This window comes from Saccostrea cucullata, unplaced genomic scaffold (genome assembly GCF_032062105.1).
Source record: "Saccostrea cucullata isolate Sc308-1 unplaced genomic scaffold, CSIRO_AGI_Scuc_v1 ctg1527, whole genome shotgun sequence".
Taxonomy (NCBI): domain Eukaryota; kingdom Metazoa; phylum Mollusca; class Bivalvia; order Ostreida; family Ostreidae; genus Saccostrea; species Saccostrea cuccullata.
The window spans coordinates 13433-31196 of NW_026925899.1; the positions used below are offsets into that span (position 1 = coordinate 13433).

Consider the following 17764-nt stretch of genomic DNA (forward strand, 5'->3'; position numbering starts at 1 on the left):
CTGTCTGTCTGTAAACTTTTCATATTTTCGACTTCTTCTCTAGAACCCATGGACCAATTTCAACCAAACTTGCCACAAAGCATCCTTGGGTGAAGGGGATTCAAGTTTGTTCAAATAAAGGGCCACACCCTCATTCAAGGGGAGATAATTGGGAATTAATGAAAATTTGATGGTATGTTTTAAAAATCTTGTTCTCAAGAACCACTGTGCCAGGAAAAATGAAACTTATGGAGAAACATCCTCAGGTAGTGTAGATTTAAATTTGTTCAAATCATGACCCCCCGGGGGTAGGGCGGGGCCACAATGGAAGATCAAAGTTTTACATAGAAATATAAAGGAAAAATCTTTAAAAATCTTCTTCTCAAGAATGACATAGCCATAATTGATCCTATTTATATGGAAGCATCCTCAGGTAGTGTCGATTCAAGTTGGTTCAAATCATAACCCCCGGGGTAGGGCGGGGCCACAATGGAAGATCAAAGTTTTACATAGAAACATAAAGGAAAAATCTTTAAAAATCTTCTTCTCAAGAACAGCAAAACCCTGATTGATCATATTTATATGGAAGCATCCTTAGGTAGTGTAGATTCAAGTTTGTTCAAATCATGTCCCCCGGGGGTAGGATGGGGCCACAAAGGATGATCAAATTTTATATAGAAATATATAGGAAAATTCTTTAAAAATAACCTTCTCAAGAAAAGCAAAGCCATGATTGGTCAAGGGACTACTTTTGGATTTAAACTTTTCAATAAAAAACCAATTTTTACTTTTTCCTAGCCACAGTGCTCAGGTGAGCGATGTGGCCCATGGGCCTCTTGTTTTTTTTTTTTTTTTTTAAAAATGATCAATCATTAAATATAAATAAATCAGTTGTTATAAAATTTGCTTCATATTTGAAGTGCTTTAAACCGACCCTCTGATGAAAGTGACCAGTGTTTTTTGCACCTTGGAAGGTTTATTGGTAAAATATAAGAAGGAAGTTATGATTTTGGTGTTACTATTGTTGTTATTTAAGTTTGATTTGATTTTTATATTACGAGTATTATGAAACTGTTATTTTGTTACTGACCGATGGTTAATTTTAATTGTGAACAAATGTACAAAGATGAGGAGTATAATATAGTTGGCTATGTATATTGCCCAATTTTTGAACATACTATGTAATAAATATTAATAACAACCTTTGAATAATTGGAAAGACAATATTATAAATATGATAGCATTTTTGTACATGAGCATACATTTTTGAAAGGAAAAATAAATTAATCAATTGCATTAAAAAAATATTTTGTTTCATATTCTTGCGAATTATCAGATCTTTCTTCTATTATTTAAATACTCTGTCATTATGAAACCTTGTTAATAATTAAGTAAATATTAATTGTACATTTGCACCAATTTTTACATGGCATTTTCACACTAAGAATGCCACGTGCAAAATTATATACAGGAACAATTCTGAACAAATATATGCAAGTGAGTTGTAAATTTGATATGTAATGCATACATTACAAAAACCCATGACAATGTTCACTAAAATGAAATGTATGGACTCTTATATAAATACTTGGTATATGTGATATGGATATTATGGATGATATTTTTGAGAATGACACAAGTAATGAAATTTTTCAGCATTGAATTGGATTCTTGAACCAGAGCCATGTGAACCTGGTCCACCTGTACCTCTCATTGAAGACCTGTTAACATCACCAGAGTATGTTCATTCTGATACCCCTATGGTATGGTTACAGCATGCATTATCCCTGAATCCATTAAAAGAGCTGCATTGGCAACGAAACAACCCAATGTGGTCGATTGTAAGGAAATATAGCATATCAGCTTCCAACTTTGATGCAGTTCTCAGTTCTAAGCAAAGGCGGTAAGACGTGTGATTAAATTTTTGCGAAAAAGACTTTTAAAATTACAGTCAAACTTTGTTATCTCAAACCCATTATCTCATATTTCATGGATATGTCAAAGTAATTTTGAAGTCCAAACCATTTATAAAAGACTGGGACGTTTTATTCTTGATAACTCTTTGTATTATTCTTGAATCCACGGATATTTCCAACATTTTTCTTGGTCTCATTGAGTTTGAGATAATGAGGTTCGACTGTAATGACTAGATATTTGTACATAAAGATGCAGGAAATATAAGATTAATAACCAAAAATCATACTTTCTTCTCCAGATTGACATTGTCACTGAAGAAACAGCTGATGTCGGCTTACAATCTGGAGTCCATCAAGGCTGTTGCATGGGGTATCACTCATGAAGATGATGCTTTGAGAAAGTATGAAAAGGACTTTGATGCAGCTGTAGAGCAGTCAGGTATATAGCACAAAATAACATTCATTCAACCTCTGACATGTTAACATTCAATGTGTCAAAACAAATAACAGGACTTATCCTGGTGACAAACAGAAATCAATTACTGAAGTCTAATTGTAAAAAAAAACTAGAAATATGTTCATAGGACATGAATGCCCCGCCGAGGATATATTAGTAAAGCAACATGAAATTTGTACATGTATAAAATTTGATCAGTTTGGTTCAGGCAGGGCTTATAGTTAGTTGGGAATAAAAATGTAGGTTCAGCATCCAAAGCAAGTCTGGTAGTGTCCATCCCTAGATGCATCATCCATGCAAGTTTGGTTCAGGTAGGGTTTATAGTTACTTGGGAATGAAAATATAGGTCAGATCCAGCATCTGAAGCAAGTCTGGTAGTGTCCATCCCTAGCTGCATCATCCATGCAAGTTTGGTTTAGGTAGGGCTTATAGTTACTTGGGAATGAAAATGTAAGTCAGATCCAGCATCCGAAGCAAGTCTGGTAGTGTCCATCCCTAGATGCATCATCCATGCAAGTTTGGTCTAAGTAGGGCTGATAGTTCCTTAGGAATAAATCTGCTCCAAAAACTTCAACCTGGTCACTCATCTGGAAAATGTAGGTCAGATCCAGCATCCGAAGCAAGTCTGGTAGTGTCCATCCTTAGATGCATCATCCAAGCAAGTTTGGTCTAAGTAGGGCTTATAGTTCCTTAAGAATGGACCTGCTCCAAAAACTTTAATTTGGTCACTCATCTGGAAAATGTAGGTCAGATCCAGCATCCGAAGCAAGTCCGGTAGTGTTCATCTCTAGATGCATCATCTATGCAAGTTTGTATCAACATGTAAAGTTTGATAACACCATCTTGAATGGTATGTTTAAAACTGAGCTAAACACTATTTAAGAAAAGTCAGGTCAAGGTCAAAGGAAAGGTCAAGGTCAAAAAATGTTGATGCAGTTGCATAGCTCTCATCAATATCTATCAGCATATGAAGTTTGATGAAAATATCTTGGATAGTTTCTTTGAAACTTAGCTTTGAACAGAGCTAAACACAAAGTGGGACAGAAGGACAGAAGGGCGGAAGACGGACATGACAAACACTATATGCCCCGGCCATATTCATGGCGGGGCATAAATATTCAGTTACCAACATATTCCAGAAAATTTGCTTTTTGAAGTGGAAGGATTATAAAAGCTCTACATAGACTTTGTTTACATTACAAAATCAATTGTATTATGGTTTGTTTGCATTCAGTAGTATTATAATTTTTTCTGAAAAGGATATGGTTGCATGAATCCGGAGTGTTGGGAGCTTCACCTGATGGCTTAGTTGTTCGACCACCAACATGCAGTGTATTTTATCAAACTCCAGAAGCCAAAGACGCCATTCCTGATATTGTAGAGGTGAAGTGTCCATATACAGCATCGTCTTCAACAGTAGCAGATGGGGCACAAAATTTGAAGGATTTTTCATAGGTAAATAACATTAAAAATCTGTATTGTCCAGTACTTTGAAATTAAAAATCTTGGTGAGTAAATGATTTCAAAACATGTATTAATTTACAAGTGCAGCTGTTCAATATGGTATGAAGATATTGAAAAAGGAGGGGATATGTACTGGTATAACACAACTTAAGTGTTTTTTGATTTTTTTTTAGATCTTAAACAAGATACCCTGTGCCTGAAAACCAGTCACCCATACTATCATCAAATTCAAGGCCAGCTACACATATGTAACAAAACATTTTGCGACTTAATTGTGTGGACAAGAGTAGACTGCATTGTGATTAGAATAGTAAAAGACTTTGAATGGACAGCAAATGTTCCAAAGCTGATTGATTTCTACATTAACATTTTCATTCCAGCACTGATGGAAAACTGAGTTCTGGTTTGAACTTCTTGACACTTAGTTTTGTACCTCTAGAATTTTCTAACAATGGAAAATGGGTAATCATGTTAAATGTGTTGAATGTTCCTAAGTCTCATAAATGTATGATATGATATATGTCACAATCCATCATAAAACTTCTGGCTTATAAGACTATTTTAAATAGCAATGATGATTAATAAAATCTATGTACTACATAAAAAAAGAATATCAAAATTTAGAATCATTTTATTAATGAATTGAAGATGTTATTCTCAAAGTGAAAATGTAACATTTTTGTCTTTCTTAATAGATAAATTGTTGAAAACATGAATTTGTTGAGTTGTGCTTTAAAGGTAAATATACTTTAAACTAGAGATTTAAAATTATAAGTAAACCCTCTTCCAAATTATATTGTCAAATGAAGAATGGAATTGCCAAACATTCTTGTAATAAATCCATGCTAACAAAAGGGATTTTCATTTTTTGAAGTACATGTATTACAACATACTACAAAGTTAACAAATATAACCATTGACATTGATAACAAATCAAAATTTGCTTATCCCTTGCACTTTGGTATGAATATCTTCACTGTTTAGTGTATACTGTCACACGCCAATGCAAATTTATAATAAGTACATGTATCTTTAAGTAATTTCTTTCAAAAGTGGAGCTTGCAAGTTTACAAGACAAGAACAGAGTTGAAATATTTTTGTTGAGATTGGTCTGTAAGTAGATGGTATGTGACCGAGAATCTCGTAATTCTTTATCCTCTCGTTGGCTCTTTCCACATGAATAAGTGCTTTAGCAATCTTGTAACACAGTGCTGCTTCTTGTATGGTAAACTGGCCTCGAGTCGATAAAAGGGCTTTTATAATTAAGCAGACACCCTGGGGCAACTGGTCATGAATGGTGAAACCTTTGACCACCAAAATAAGGTCTCCAGCTTTGAACTTTCGTAAAACTTGGCTGTGACGTACAATAGCTACATCAGAAGTAGAACCTGGGTACAGCATGGAGGCACGCAAGTTACTGCTTTAAAAGTATGGCAACTTTTGTACATACTGTAGGCCATGGCCTGATTATCCATATGTGTTGGGATGTCCTGGGTTGTTTCATTTGCATCCATGGATGCTCTAGCAGAGGAAAAATCCTCAAAAGATTTTGGCAGAGACCCTGAAAAAAAGTTGGAAAAAAATTAATTTGATTATTTGTAATTGTGTAAAAAAATTGTGTTACAGTCAAACTTTCAAGAATACAATAAAGAAGTCGGTTCACTTTATGCATAAAATGGCCCTGTAGATATACCAATTAATCGATCAACACTTGATTTTCTATTTGAAGCATTAAAATAAAATAGAGACTTGGTGCTTTCATATCCTATTAAAAAAATTTTCCTCAAAGTCCAGGTCTTGGAGAACCGGCTTTATGAAATTGCAATGTTCTTGAATTTTTAGGTAAACAGGTATAATTGAGTACTTTCAGTGAAGAAAAATAATATGAGCGCACCCTCTGATCTAAAAAATAAAACATGTCCATGAATCCTCAGAAACAGTTCTATCATTTACTAGTTGCATATTTTAGATCAGAGGTTGCGCTCTATATCAAATATCAAAAAATAACTTTAAAAATCGGCCGTTTTGTGGACTTTTTCGGAATATGAGGAAATTGACGCATTTCGTGACGTCATAATGCATTGACTAGCCAGAAAATGACGTCATTTTTTATAGGATCGCAGTCACCAAAGATCTAAGTGATATTTTAATGCATTGTTATCCAAAACTATGCAGTTTCAATTTTTCAGAAATTCACAGGGCCAAATAAGGCAAAAGTGAACCTTGTTCTTTAACTGCATTAAATTTTTGCAAGTCATTATGATAAATTTTAAAAACAAACCTTTGCATTTAAGCTGACTTGGAAAACATTCTACGCTTCATTCTACACTACGCCATCAGACAGCATCTTGTATAGGGAAAAGACCACTAATTATTTTCCAATAGAACTCCATACAAACCTTAGGCCCTCTCAGTACTTTACTATGACAATTTCAGAAAAATCTTTAGCATCATTTCAAACATTGTTCTAAGCCCTAACAAAAAATACTGAAAAAAATATATGGTCCCATGGCGTTTATAGGTCAAAATTGCAGTTATTTTCAACTTATAGAGATTCGCAGTAAATAACACGCGGCATAAAAAATCAACCCCCACTCCTAAAATCTTCCCTGGCATTTCTGTAGTTTCTGTAATATTCCCTCATCCCATCATTTATTTCAAAGGTCATTAATTTTACTTTAAAATGAAAACAATTAAATACCTGATTTCAGCCAATGGCGTAACGCCTACCCATTCAGTATTCGGTTTAATGTTCCATAACAAACAAAGCCATGTGTGCATCTGGGGATTTGGTGCTCTCATTCCTATACTTACATACTTACCTGTCCCAGAATTACCGTAGTCAATTGTGGTAATTTCAAAGACTATACACCTACCTGTGAACATGTATGAAATTTGAGTCCTGTGACTTCAGTGTATTGGATACTGTGACCATCTCAAATGATGACACCTTACTGCTACCAGCACAATTCAAAGGAGTGAATGACGTCTGGGCCGGTGATGATATTTGGATATATTGGTGACTGTAATAAATAAAATATTTGTACAATGAATTGTTTTTGTGCTTTGATGTTAATAAAGTGATATTAAGTCAAAATTGAGTCAATAATTTCATAAGGGTGGATTCTACCAAGAATTAGGTAAAAAGCTCCAAAATTGATAAATCATAGTTACTGTATACAGGGAAATTTTCGCCACCGTTTTATTTTCGCCCCATTCGCCCTACCCTCATTTGGGCGAATTTAAAACGGGGTGAATTCAAAGAATACAGTAGTATTTCTTAAACAAATCTATGACTGGGTGAATTTAGAACAGGACAAAATTGTTTGCAAGCCTTAAAGGGCGAAACTAAGACAGGGCGAAAATAACCCTGTATACAGTAATTAAGCAAAATTCAAAGGTTTTAAAAAGACTGATATAGAATTTTTTTTATGCTTATGCAAAGTATATTATTTAAGACTCTGATATACTAATTGATTCTTATCTAATCCCTCCTATTGTTTAAGTATGTACAAAAAAGTTTCCCCACCCCCCAGTGAAAAACACTTAAAGAAATAGCAGGTGCCCCCTTTTATTTTTGTTTACAATTAATTTAGACAAGTTTAAATCAATCCTTTTGATAACAAATCAAAGTTCAATGTCTGTAGTCTTATACATTACAATCAGAAGCTACTTTTTGAATTTTATTCTAAGAAAAGGAGAATTTAAATAATTTTTTTTAAAAATTAAAGAAAAGCAAAAACTGACTTCAAACCCCAAAATGTACTATACAATAAGAGGCTGGAAAGTTAATAAATAAAAAATTTACCTGCAATGTACAGAAAACTGTCCGACAAAATACATCGGGTGGGTAGGGAGTCTCCATTTTCTTCTTATATAGAGAAAATGCCCCTGCTGATCAGAGACCTAACACTCCCAAATAATAACAAAATATGTTAACATAACAGTCAATCTAAGATGTTCATCCCTCAATGGCAACAAGTTTTTATTACAGTAACTGAAATTGTTAGGAAATAGGAAATCACAATTGGAATTCCTTTAAATGTACCTTCTCTTCGTTGTATTTAATATTGTGGATTGATATTGGCTTCCTTTTACTAGACTCTATTTTTAGGGCAAGCAATTCCTTTTCCAGTTGTATTTCTGTTGAGAGGCGCTGCATTTCTTGAGTACAGTTTAATGTGCAGGATGCTGAGTAGTTGTGCTCTGATATCAACTGAAAATATATTGTAAATCATGTACAGTTAAAAGAACTTTATATATTATTAAAAATTATTGAAAATGTTTCAGTGTTGGTCATTTGTCATCATTGGTGTTTTAAATGAGCTTTACTTTTTCTTGATATTGACATTTTGGTGCTTGTGGAATCTGCAACTGGTCCATCTGTGAAGATGACAGGGACTCCTCACTTTTGAGTTTTTTCCTCCTTTGTAAAATAATTAAACTTGAATTATTTTTTTATTCAGTTGTAAGCTACTCTGTTTATACATGTACCCTTTTAAAGATTTTTAGTAAAATATTCTCAATTAAACTCCACCCACCCACCATCCAAAAACAAGATGTCGGTCATATTTTGAAAAATAATTTCACCTTTTTGTACATTCAGGATCAGAGAAATCCATGGCCTTGCCTTCATTCCATGCAAAATATGCAGGGTCCCCCTCCTTCTTACCATCCTTAAAGTGGCAGGAGCAGATGCAATCATTCTGATCTCCTGGTTGGCGATCAGCTCGTCTAAAAATATACATTATACAGGTCTAGGCGGCCTCTGTTTTTGGAGGATAGCTAGATTCAATATGGCAGCCAATTTTTTTTACCATATATAGAAAACGCAATGCAATGTCGCATAGTTTATATTCTGATTTTTGAGGATAACATAGGTAATTTTCAAACGCCTCCTGCCTACCATTAATCAAAAAGTCTAAGCATCGGAGTACAATTAAATAAAAGTTTAAACATTAAACTATCGATTGTATGTGGCGATTTGAGATTCTATGTCTAGAATTTTTACAATATGCTTTCAAAGTTGGCACTTCTTGCGCTTCATTTCTACTTAATGTTTCTTGTTATTTTGTTTGATTTTTATGTTTTTCCTATCAGGACAAATAAAAAGGCACTTAAATGCTCAAACAATACATAAATAGCATTACTTTTATATTTTCTTTTAATTAAAAATTAGAGAAAAAGATAACACAAAAGAAAACGTACTGTAAGGACAAAATACACTCTGTCTGATAATTTAAGCAAAGATAAAATAAATATTTTTTAGAGAGATAAAAAAAAACTTTTAGCTGTGCAGCATCCAAACTTCCGCTAGAGTTCCTAGATGAGGCCTCGACGGGGAGTATGCATCCGCAGTATATATATTTCCACGGACAACGTAAGTTTCAGTCAGATTAGTTTTGACAACGGGTAGATGTAAATTGAATTAAAGTCAGTCTAACCTTGCTGTAGATGGAGATTGATCCCAACTTATTTCAGGGGTCTTAATCTGTTAATATTTCAGTTTAATTACATACATGTACACATACAGGCGATACAGACAGTTCTTCGAGGGTCTTTGACATGTTTGATGTCACGGATTCACGGATTTTTATTATGTTATTCAAATGTGACATTAAAAACGAAGTGAAAGAGATGTACGGCAGTCCTCAGCGATAAAGATTGAAGATAAAATTTTAAAAGGGGTCTGAAAATGGACTTGAATGAGTTTGCACGAGAAGAGAGGAAAATGGGGGGGGGGGCTAATTTCATCTAATGTATGCTGCATCCGACATAGGATTTTTTTCTTTAACGTTGAATTTTCGTTTGGATCGAAATGTAACGTGTAGATTCTGTGTGGAAATTTTTTTTTTAAAGTGATTGAAAAATTTTGACATTATAATCGTACATTGCTAGGGAAAATTTTTCTACAAATTCATGCAGCATTTAATATGTGTACGTGCCTTTGATAAATTGAATCAGATTTGTTTTTTGACCGTGCTGTATTTTAGATACAGAATACCCGGTAGTTGGCTTATTCAACAGTATAGAAGACAAATACAGAACGGAAAGTAGCTCCGACTATGCACTGTAGTCCCGCGCAGAAGAGCAAACTTCTAAGAAAAACACCTCTATCGCACACGCCATTAAATGAAATAATAATGAAACTGAATTTTTCAAAAATATGCTTACAAACTTTAATACTGTTAACACATATTTATGGTACCAGAAAATGAACTTGGCTATAATTAAAGGAAAGGGTTGAAAAATCAACGTACGGAACATAAACTGAGAAATGCAAGAGTTGCTGTTATTTGTTTGGTTTAGACTGCCCTTTTTTTGAAATGCCCGGTAGGTGGCGACACCTCTATCCCCTGTTTCTAGAGGATAAAATTTATCCTCCAAAAACAGAGGCCGCCTAGACCTGTTATACAAAGACTGAGTGAAGGAGAATTAAAAAGCAAAACATGTTCATTTAGCAATTGTTATTATCAAATAGCCTAAATGACTTATTTTTTCATTATTTTTTTTTAAATGTTACATTTACTTGCAAGTACAAGATAACCATGTGCATAACATTAACAAACGGTAGCAGTATTTGGTAGTAATAATACGAAATAAAATGTAATAAAAATAGCTGTTAAACAAAAATTAATCTTGCTACAAATTGCACAGTTTTTGTAGTATGTACTCTTCATTATTCTTCTGCTATATTGATTACTACGAGATTTAATTTTATAGCATGCATGATGCATGTATAAATACTGTATCTGACAATGCAGCATCGTGACATATCGTTACAAGTACCTACAAATTTTGTCAATATATCTACGTTTACTGAGTTTTTTGCCTAGCAGGCCGAAATATCTCCATCATGTCACCAGGAACAACACTCGTGCATCTCGTAATTAGTGCTGCAATAAACAAACTGATGTGTTTTTTCTCACCTGCATGGTTTTCCCGACGCTTCAGCTACTTTCGTTATTTCTAACCAATGAAAATTGTCCTTACTTTTCTGTTGCGTCATGCAATTTTATTGCACGCATCACTGAATTGTAGAACACACATCACAAGATTTCGAATATACATCACAAGATTATCGAACATACATCACAAGATTTCGAATATACATCACAAGATTATAGAATATACATAACAAGATTTCGAATATACATCACAAGATTTCGAACATACATCACAAGATTATAGAATATACATCACAAGATTTCGAATATACATCACAAGATATTGAATATACATCACAAGATTTTGAACATACATCACAAGATATTGAATATACATCACAAGATTATAGAATATACATCACAAGATTTCGAACATACATCACAAGATTATAGAATATACATCACAAGTTTTAGAATATACATCACAAGATATTGAATATACATCACAAGATTTTGAACATACATCACAAGATTTTGAATATACATCACAAGATTTCGAACATACATCACAAGATTTTGAATATACATCACAAGATTTTGAATATACATCACAAGATTTCGAACATACATCACAAGATTTTGAATATACATCACAAGATTATCGAATATTGCAACGTTTGACATGCCATACAAATGAAAAGTTCCAAAATTAATTCTACAGCTTAAAGCCATATATGGCGTAACTGATAAAAAAAATATATTTTTGAAAAATACAAAATTAAGTAAAGAAATATAGTTAATACATTTAAATCAAAGCTTTTCATAAAATTCTGAACACAGAGAACACTTCGTTTCATCTACTAATACGATTTTATCTTCTCTGTAATGTGTTATTTAAATCTTTTGTATTTTCTTCCGAGTCGGAGAAAATTCCGAGAATCCAAATTAAATTGTGATATCTTTATAACGCAATTGACTTAGATTTTGTAATTTACGGAAAAGTTCTATCTTTATATAAAGTAATGATACAAATAATAAGTTCTTATAATTTTAGTCTAATAATTTCCATTGTACATACGCCATATATGGCTTTAATGATAATAATAAACAATAATTCTGCGAATTTCATGAAGAATCAACTTTATTAATAGTTTGATTATGCAAGTGTTAATTTTATATTTATACTAGTAATATCCTTTAAAGTTGTATCTATAAATTAGAAATTTTCAAAAGCTATAGAGAGTTTATTTGAATAAAAAACAAAACAAAATAATTCTCTAACATTTTTTTTTTTAGAAAATCAAGATCCTAGTCAGCCGTTCTGTTTATCGTTAGATACTTTTAGTTCGGAGTCGAGTGCATCATATGCAATGGTTTTGTTTTTTTTTTACCCCGCATTATACGATTCCTTCTCGTCACAATTTTTGTCTGGCATCAAATAATACCTCCATATATTGGTTCGGATCTTGGTCAATATAAGAAAATCATAATATTGTAGAAAAACTTTGAAGTATTCTCACATATAGATCACATGGAAACACTTGAAACATTTGTTCGATTGGCATTAGCTAGAAATCGGATTGAGTTTCAGCAAAGAAATAAAGAAGCAAAGTAAAACACATGCCATCGTCAACGCCATTTTCCATTCTCGATTACATCCACCTAAGCATACATGAAGCGATGAAGAGTACAGAAAACCAAGAACACAATGAATATTCTATGTGCATAATAATGACATGCGCAGCTGAATGCGCAGTAAAATTGTTTGTGTAATTTTTAGTTTCCTCTGCTCGTGCAATTTTTGTTATTTGTTTGTGCATATTACACCCCTCAATCGTGAAAAAAATTTCGGATCCGTGTATTTTTCGTTATGTTTGTGTTAAAATCTTTCAAACTATGTGCAATTTTTACTTATACGTGCATTTTTATTTTACTCGTGTATATTTTTCATCTAGCTCGTGTATAAAATCTTTATCTTTGTGCAGAAAATAGTTTTGAACCAATCGGCGTGCCATAAGATGGAACTGAATCTTAAACGGATAATAAAAGTTTCATAATTATCCCAGAACTTTGAAAAATTGTTATATCCATTTGATAACATTTTTCTGACTGCCTGGATACCATAGGGTTTTTTAGTCTATAATATGTTTGTTAATCATTGAATTTTAAATTAGAGAATGTATTGCGGATGTTATTGTTCGCTTTTCCTGAATATATTTTGGATCTTTGATAATTTTGTGGCGCAGTGCTACATGTAAGAGCGTCTGCTCTAAAGTCGCTTTTTAGTATCTAACTGTGGGACGCGGAGACCGGTCCTTCAGATAAGACCGTATAAATTGAGGTCCCGTGTCGCAGTAGATGCTGGCACGAAAAGGATTTCTCCTTGCTCAATGACCCTAAGTGCTGAGGACAAAAAATTTGCAGCTCTTCACCAGCAGATGGTGGCGTCTTCATATGAGTGAAAGATTCTCGACAGGGACGTTAAACTAAACAGCATGCAAACAAACAGAACAAACAAATACAAGTAAAAATCCAAAGTCCAAAATAGGCACCCAATAAAGTTATCTTGCCACAGGAAAATTTGAGTGAAATAAGAAAACCTTTGCACAAATCGTTCACAATTTGTGGTAAAGGTTAAGTTCTCCAAAGAGTTAGTACAAAGAATCTGAATAAATGGTACCCAAGGAAGGGTCTTGTCAAAAGGAATGCACATAATATTTAAGAAAGTCCCAGTAAAAACTGTCCAAAGGGCATGACAAAGGTGAAACTTTTTGAACTTTAATATTTTTGGTATGTGACTAATTAACCTTGATGAATTATAAATCAAATTTGCATTTCATTCCGCCTCAATATTTGACGGAATTATGGTATTTTTAATGGGACCTAGAATGATATTACAGGTGTAATGGGAGAGGAGAAAATGCAGCGGACCAGACCGGGATTCGAACCCGGGCCCCCTGAAACTCCGGTCAGGTGCTCTACCAACTGAGCTATCTGGCCACCGGCGATCGAACCCGGCTGACCGTCACATTCCTCCCTCCTTAAAGGTCTTTGGTCCTCCAAAGACCCCAACCCAGGCTCATCCCTGGCAGGTCTTTCACCTGTCGATTCCAGGGCACGGCACCAAATGTAATGGGAGAGGAGAAAATGTAGCGGACCAGACCGGGATTCGAACCCGGGCCCCCTGAAACTCCGGTCTGGTGCTCTACCAATTGAGCTATCTGGCCACCGGCGATCGAACCCGGCTGACCATCACACAGGCACGTAGCATCAAAGGGGAGAACACATTAGTACAGTGGCGTTTCCGGTTGGCTCAGGCAAGTAGCAATGGGGTGGGGAAGCATTTTTTTTCAAAACTCTGTACTCTGGAAAAGGAAGGTGTCCTATGTTGAAAGTGAATTAGTGTCAAGATGCACATCTTTATATATGACATACTTTTCTTAGCCTTTAGAGCTTCCTTAAGATGCCAGGAAGCGAGATGGATGGATTTCTTGGTACCTATGAACTCGATACTAATATATGACACAAACCTGGTGCGAAGCATGATAATGGTAATAGTCTATGTCGACACCTATGTCACCAATATAGCAACAGTGACTGGTTCTTTTACAAAGTCTTGAAGATGAGGATGGGGATCTATCAAAGATAAATGTTGGGTAGAGAATAAGAGCGTCCGGAGCCTTCCGAAATAAAGCATGAAAACAAAGTAGTCAAATCAGTAGGTTCTAAGTGGAATCAGTTAGAAATTAGAGATGGAAAAGTGATAAAAAGACAAATCACCAGGTAATTGTCCCCTTGTCTGAAAGGAATTTTATTTTTGCAGCAATGCCATGTTGCCAAAACCTCTGGACATCTTTGAGTCAACTAGAATCTTGAACGAGTCGGGGAATGCTTCTATTAGACTGGGCTTCAGCAGTGTAAAAAAAGGAAGAGCTGTGTTGCAGGGAAATCGTTTATGCAACTTGATCAAACGGGCGTCCTATGGAACACGTGGTGATAGACTTAAATGAATGGGACCAGAAACGACCTGATGATCATAAATAAATATTTGTAGTCTCAGACTACTTTACCAAATGGAGGAGGCATACCCACTCAAAATTATGAAGGCTCTTACTGTGGCAGAATTGATTGTTGAAAAATTCATTACCAGGTTTGGTGTACCAGAAGTGATACATAGCTATTAAAGTAGACCGTATGAAAGTCACTTACCTAAAGAAATTTGCAACCTTCTTGGTATTCACAAGACTCGAGCTAAGGCCTTCAACCCGAAATTGCATGAAATGGTCGAACTCAATAACAAAACCTTGGTCACTAGATTAACTGCATGTTTCAGACGATCAGCATGATTGGGACACACATTTACAGTATGTGTTATTGGCCTACCGATCTGCGGTACATGAGAGTACGGGGTACACCCCTAACATGCTTATGCTAGGAAGGGAAGTTTCGACCTCTTTAGCTAGAAGAGTCTGCACAATAGTTAGCGACGAGAAAACAAGAGATGAACGTCTAAATGAATTGAAAAAATATTTACTTGAACAATGTTATCCTTCCGGAATCATTGAGGACAGGATAAAAAAGGCCACAGAAATCGACAGAGAAACACTTATTACAAATGTAACTCCTCAAAAAGTGACAACCCAGATACCTCAATATTACCACTTGTAACTACCTACAATCCGAAGAACAGGAATATTACCCCAACAGTGCGTCACCTCAACAACCTTCTACAGACTGATGAGAAAATGTCCAAAGTGCTGGAAAAATATAAATTCATCAATAGTAAAAGGCAACCTAAAAACCTCTGAGAATATTGTGCAAATCTTTATTTCAACAACGGAATTCATACACGGTCAATACATGCTCCGATTCACGTTGTGGAACTTGTCGATATATTAAAGAGGGAAGTACTTTTACACTCGGAAATAAGAAATTTACCGTAAATGCAGATATGACCTGTGCATCAAAACACCTGATTTATTGTATAACATGCGCTGGATGCGGAGAATTGTACATAGGAGAAACCGGGACCTCCCTTCGCACTCGTATACGTATACACAGACAGCATATCAACCAACCCGAGTACAGAAAAATAAAACTCAGTGAACATCTTGCTGTTTGTGGACAGGGACAATTCACAGTTTATCCTTTTTATAAACTCAAAACAGAGAACATTTTAGAAAGACGGGAAAAAGAAAAACATTTTATCAAGATTTTTAAAAATTCCTTAAATAGTTTAATGTAGACTGTCTCATGACTTAATTATTTATTACGCTATTAACTATGTTATTTTACTTTGACTTTATAATTGTTTCCTCTAAAAATATTGAGACGTCATTGAATTGTTGTTGACGTTATCAACAAGTAACGTTATTACGTCACATTTTTGAATTGTTTTGTAAAACGTCTGAAGAAATAATGAAGAAAGCGCTAACGTTTTACTAACATTGTTGCCTTGTCATTTTTTTCTAATTTAAATTACCGGACACTGTGCTATTTCTTTTCATTTATATATATATATATATTGTTAGCATTGTGTTGCACACACTTTAATACATTGTAGATTGCTGTATAAATTAAAGAATTGAATCTAATTAAAGAGCAATCCATACGTACATGTATGTATGAATTATATCGATAAAAATCTTGACTAAGTTTCTTTAGTGGTAAGATATATTACAATCAGAATAAAACCGTAGGAAGGATAAACTTTTGCAAGACTTTTACAGAAAATTCTATTTTCAGGGCCATATGGCAACAACATTCTTTCTCAGTGATTGTGTACTCTATTTATGAACTAAGTTATATTTAAATAAGAACAACACTGTAGGATGATTAGCGATTGAAAGTATTTCACACAGATTTCAATTTTCAAAAAACTTTGGCAACACCATTCACCAAAATTAAAAACATAACAAACAATAGAACTATGTTTCTGAGTTTAGTCTATTTGTGTGCCACCTGATATTGAAATCAAGCCATAATGTAGGAATTAGTTACACACAGACAGACAGATAAACAGACGGAGAGATGAACGGATGACAGGCACCTTACTATCTTATTAACTCCTCAGGACTCGGACAGCAGAGCTAAAAATCTAATGAACTATATAAAATAAAATAATTACACTGTTGAAGGTATTTAAATCCTTATCTAAAACAGGAAGTATAAAAACCTGACAGGTAGATGACATAGGTGTATCACATGATCCGAGTACATTGAGATAGAATGCACTTGAAAAGGAAGACCGCCATCACTGAAGTCAGGTAAGAAATTCTGAAGTTTTTCTGTGCACATGAAAACAATTCTGAAAGTTACTGAAAATTCAGTACATCAGAATTTTTAAATATGTCCCCAAAAATTGCCTTTTCACGAAGACTCAATCAACCTTTTATAAGTACTATGATGATTTATTTTACAAGTTACATGTGGCAAGATTTATTACAATCAGAATAAAAGCGTAGGAAGGATAAACTTTTGCAAGACTTTTACAGAAAATTCTATTTTCAGGGCCATATGGCAACAACATTCTTTCTCAGTGATTGTGTACTCTATTTATGAACTAAGTTATATTTAAATAAGAACAACACTGTAGGATGATTAGCAGGTTGAAAGTATTTCACACAGATTTCAATTTTCAAAAAACTTTGGCAACACCATTCACCAAAATTAAAAACATAACAAACAATAGAACTATGTATCTTAGTTTAGTCTACTTGTGTGCCACCTTATATTGAAATCAAGCCATAATGTAGGAATTAGTTACACACAGACAGACAGATAAACAGACGGAGAGATGAACGGATGACAGACACCTTACTATCTTATTATCTCCTTAGGACACGGACAGCAGAGTTAAAAATCTAATGAACTATATAAAATAAAATAATTACACTTCTAGGTGCAGTTGTTGAAGGTATTTAAATCCTTATCTAAAACAGGAAGTATAAACACCTAACAGGTAGATGACACAGGTGTATCACATGATCCGAGTACATTGAGATAGAATGCACTTGAACAGGACGGCTGCCATCACTGAAGTCACTTAAGAAATTCTGAAG

At 34.2% G+C, this 17764-nt stretch overlaps 2 protein-coding genes across 9 annotated transcripts; one reads left to right on the forward strand and one right to left on the reverse strand.

Moving 5' to 3' along the window:
* Window positions 1-1520: 1520 nt before the first annotated feature.
* LOC134269953 (uncharacterized) lies at window positions 1521-4532 on the forward strand. Its single transcript, XM_062752123.1, has 5 exons — window positions 1521-1545; window positions 1636-1882; window positions 2195-2334; window positions 3612-3807; window positions 3990-4532. Exons 1-4 carry the CDS (start codon window positions 1521-1523, stop codon window positions 3659-3661), a joined length of 462 nt encoding a protein of 153 aa, XP_062608107.1. The 3' UTR covers window positions 3662-3807; window positions 3990-4532.
* LOC134269954 (uncharacterized) lies at window positions 4432-11199 on the reverse strand. Of its 8 annotated transcripts, none has more exons than XM_062752128.1 (7): window positions 10610-11199; window positions 8407-8550; window positions 8166-8242; window positions 7865-8032; window positions 7625-7722; window positions 6693-6839; window positions 4432-5377 (listed from the first exon to the last, which is right to left on the reverse strand). In XM_062752128.1, exons 2-7 carry the CDS (start codon window positions 8519-8521, stop codon window positions 5356-5358), a joined length of 627 nt encoding a protein of 208 aa, XP_062608112.1. In that variant the 5' UTR covers window positions 8522-8550; window positions 10610-11199; the 3' UTR covers window positions 4432-5355. The 8 variants fall into 8 exon arrangements, with proteins under 8 accessions (XP_062608112.1, XP_062608111.1, XP_062608110.1 ...); XM_062752127.1 differs by having other exon boundaries at window positions 10631-11198; XM_062752126.1 differs by having other exon boundaries at window positions 10606-11198.
* Between the last annotated feature and the right edge of the window lie 6565 nt (window positions 11200-17764).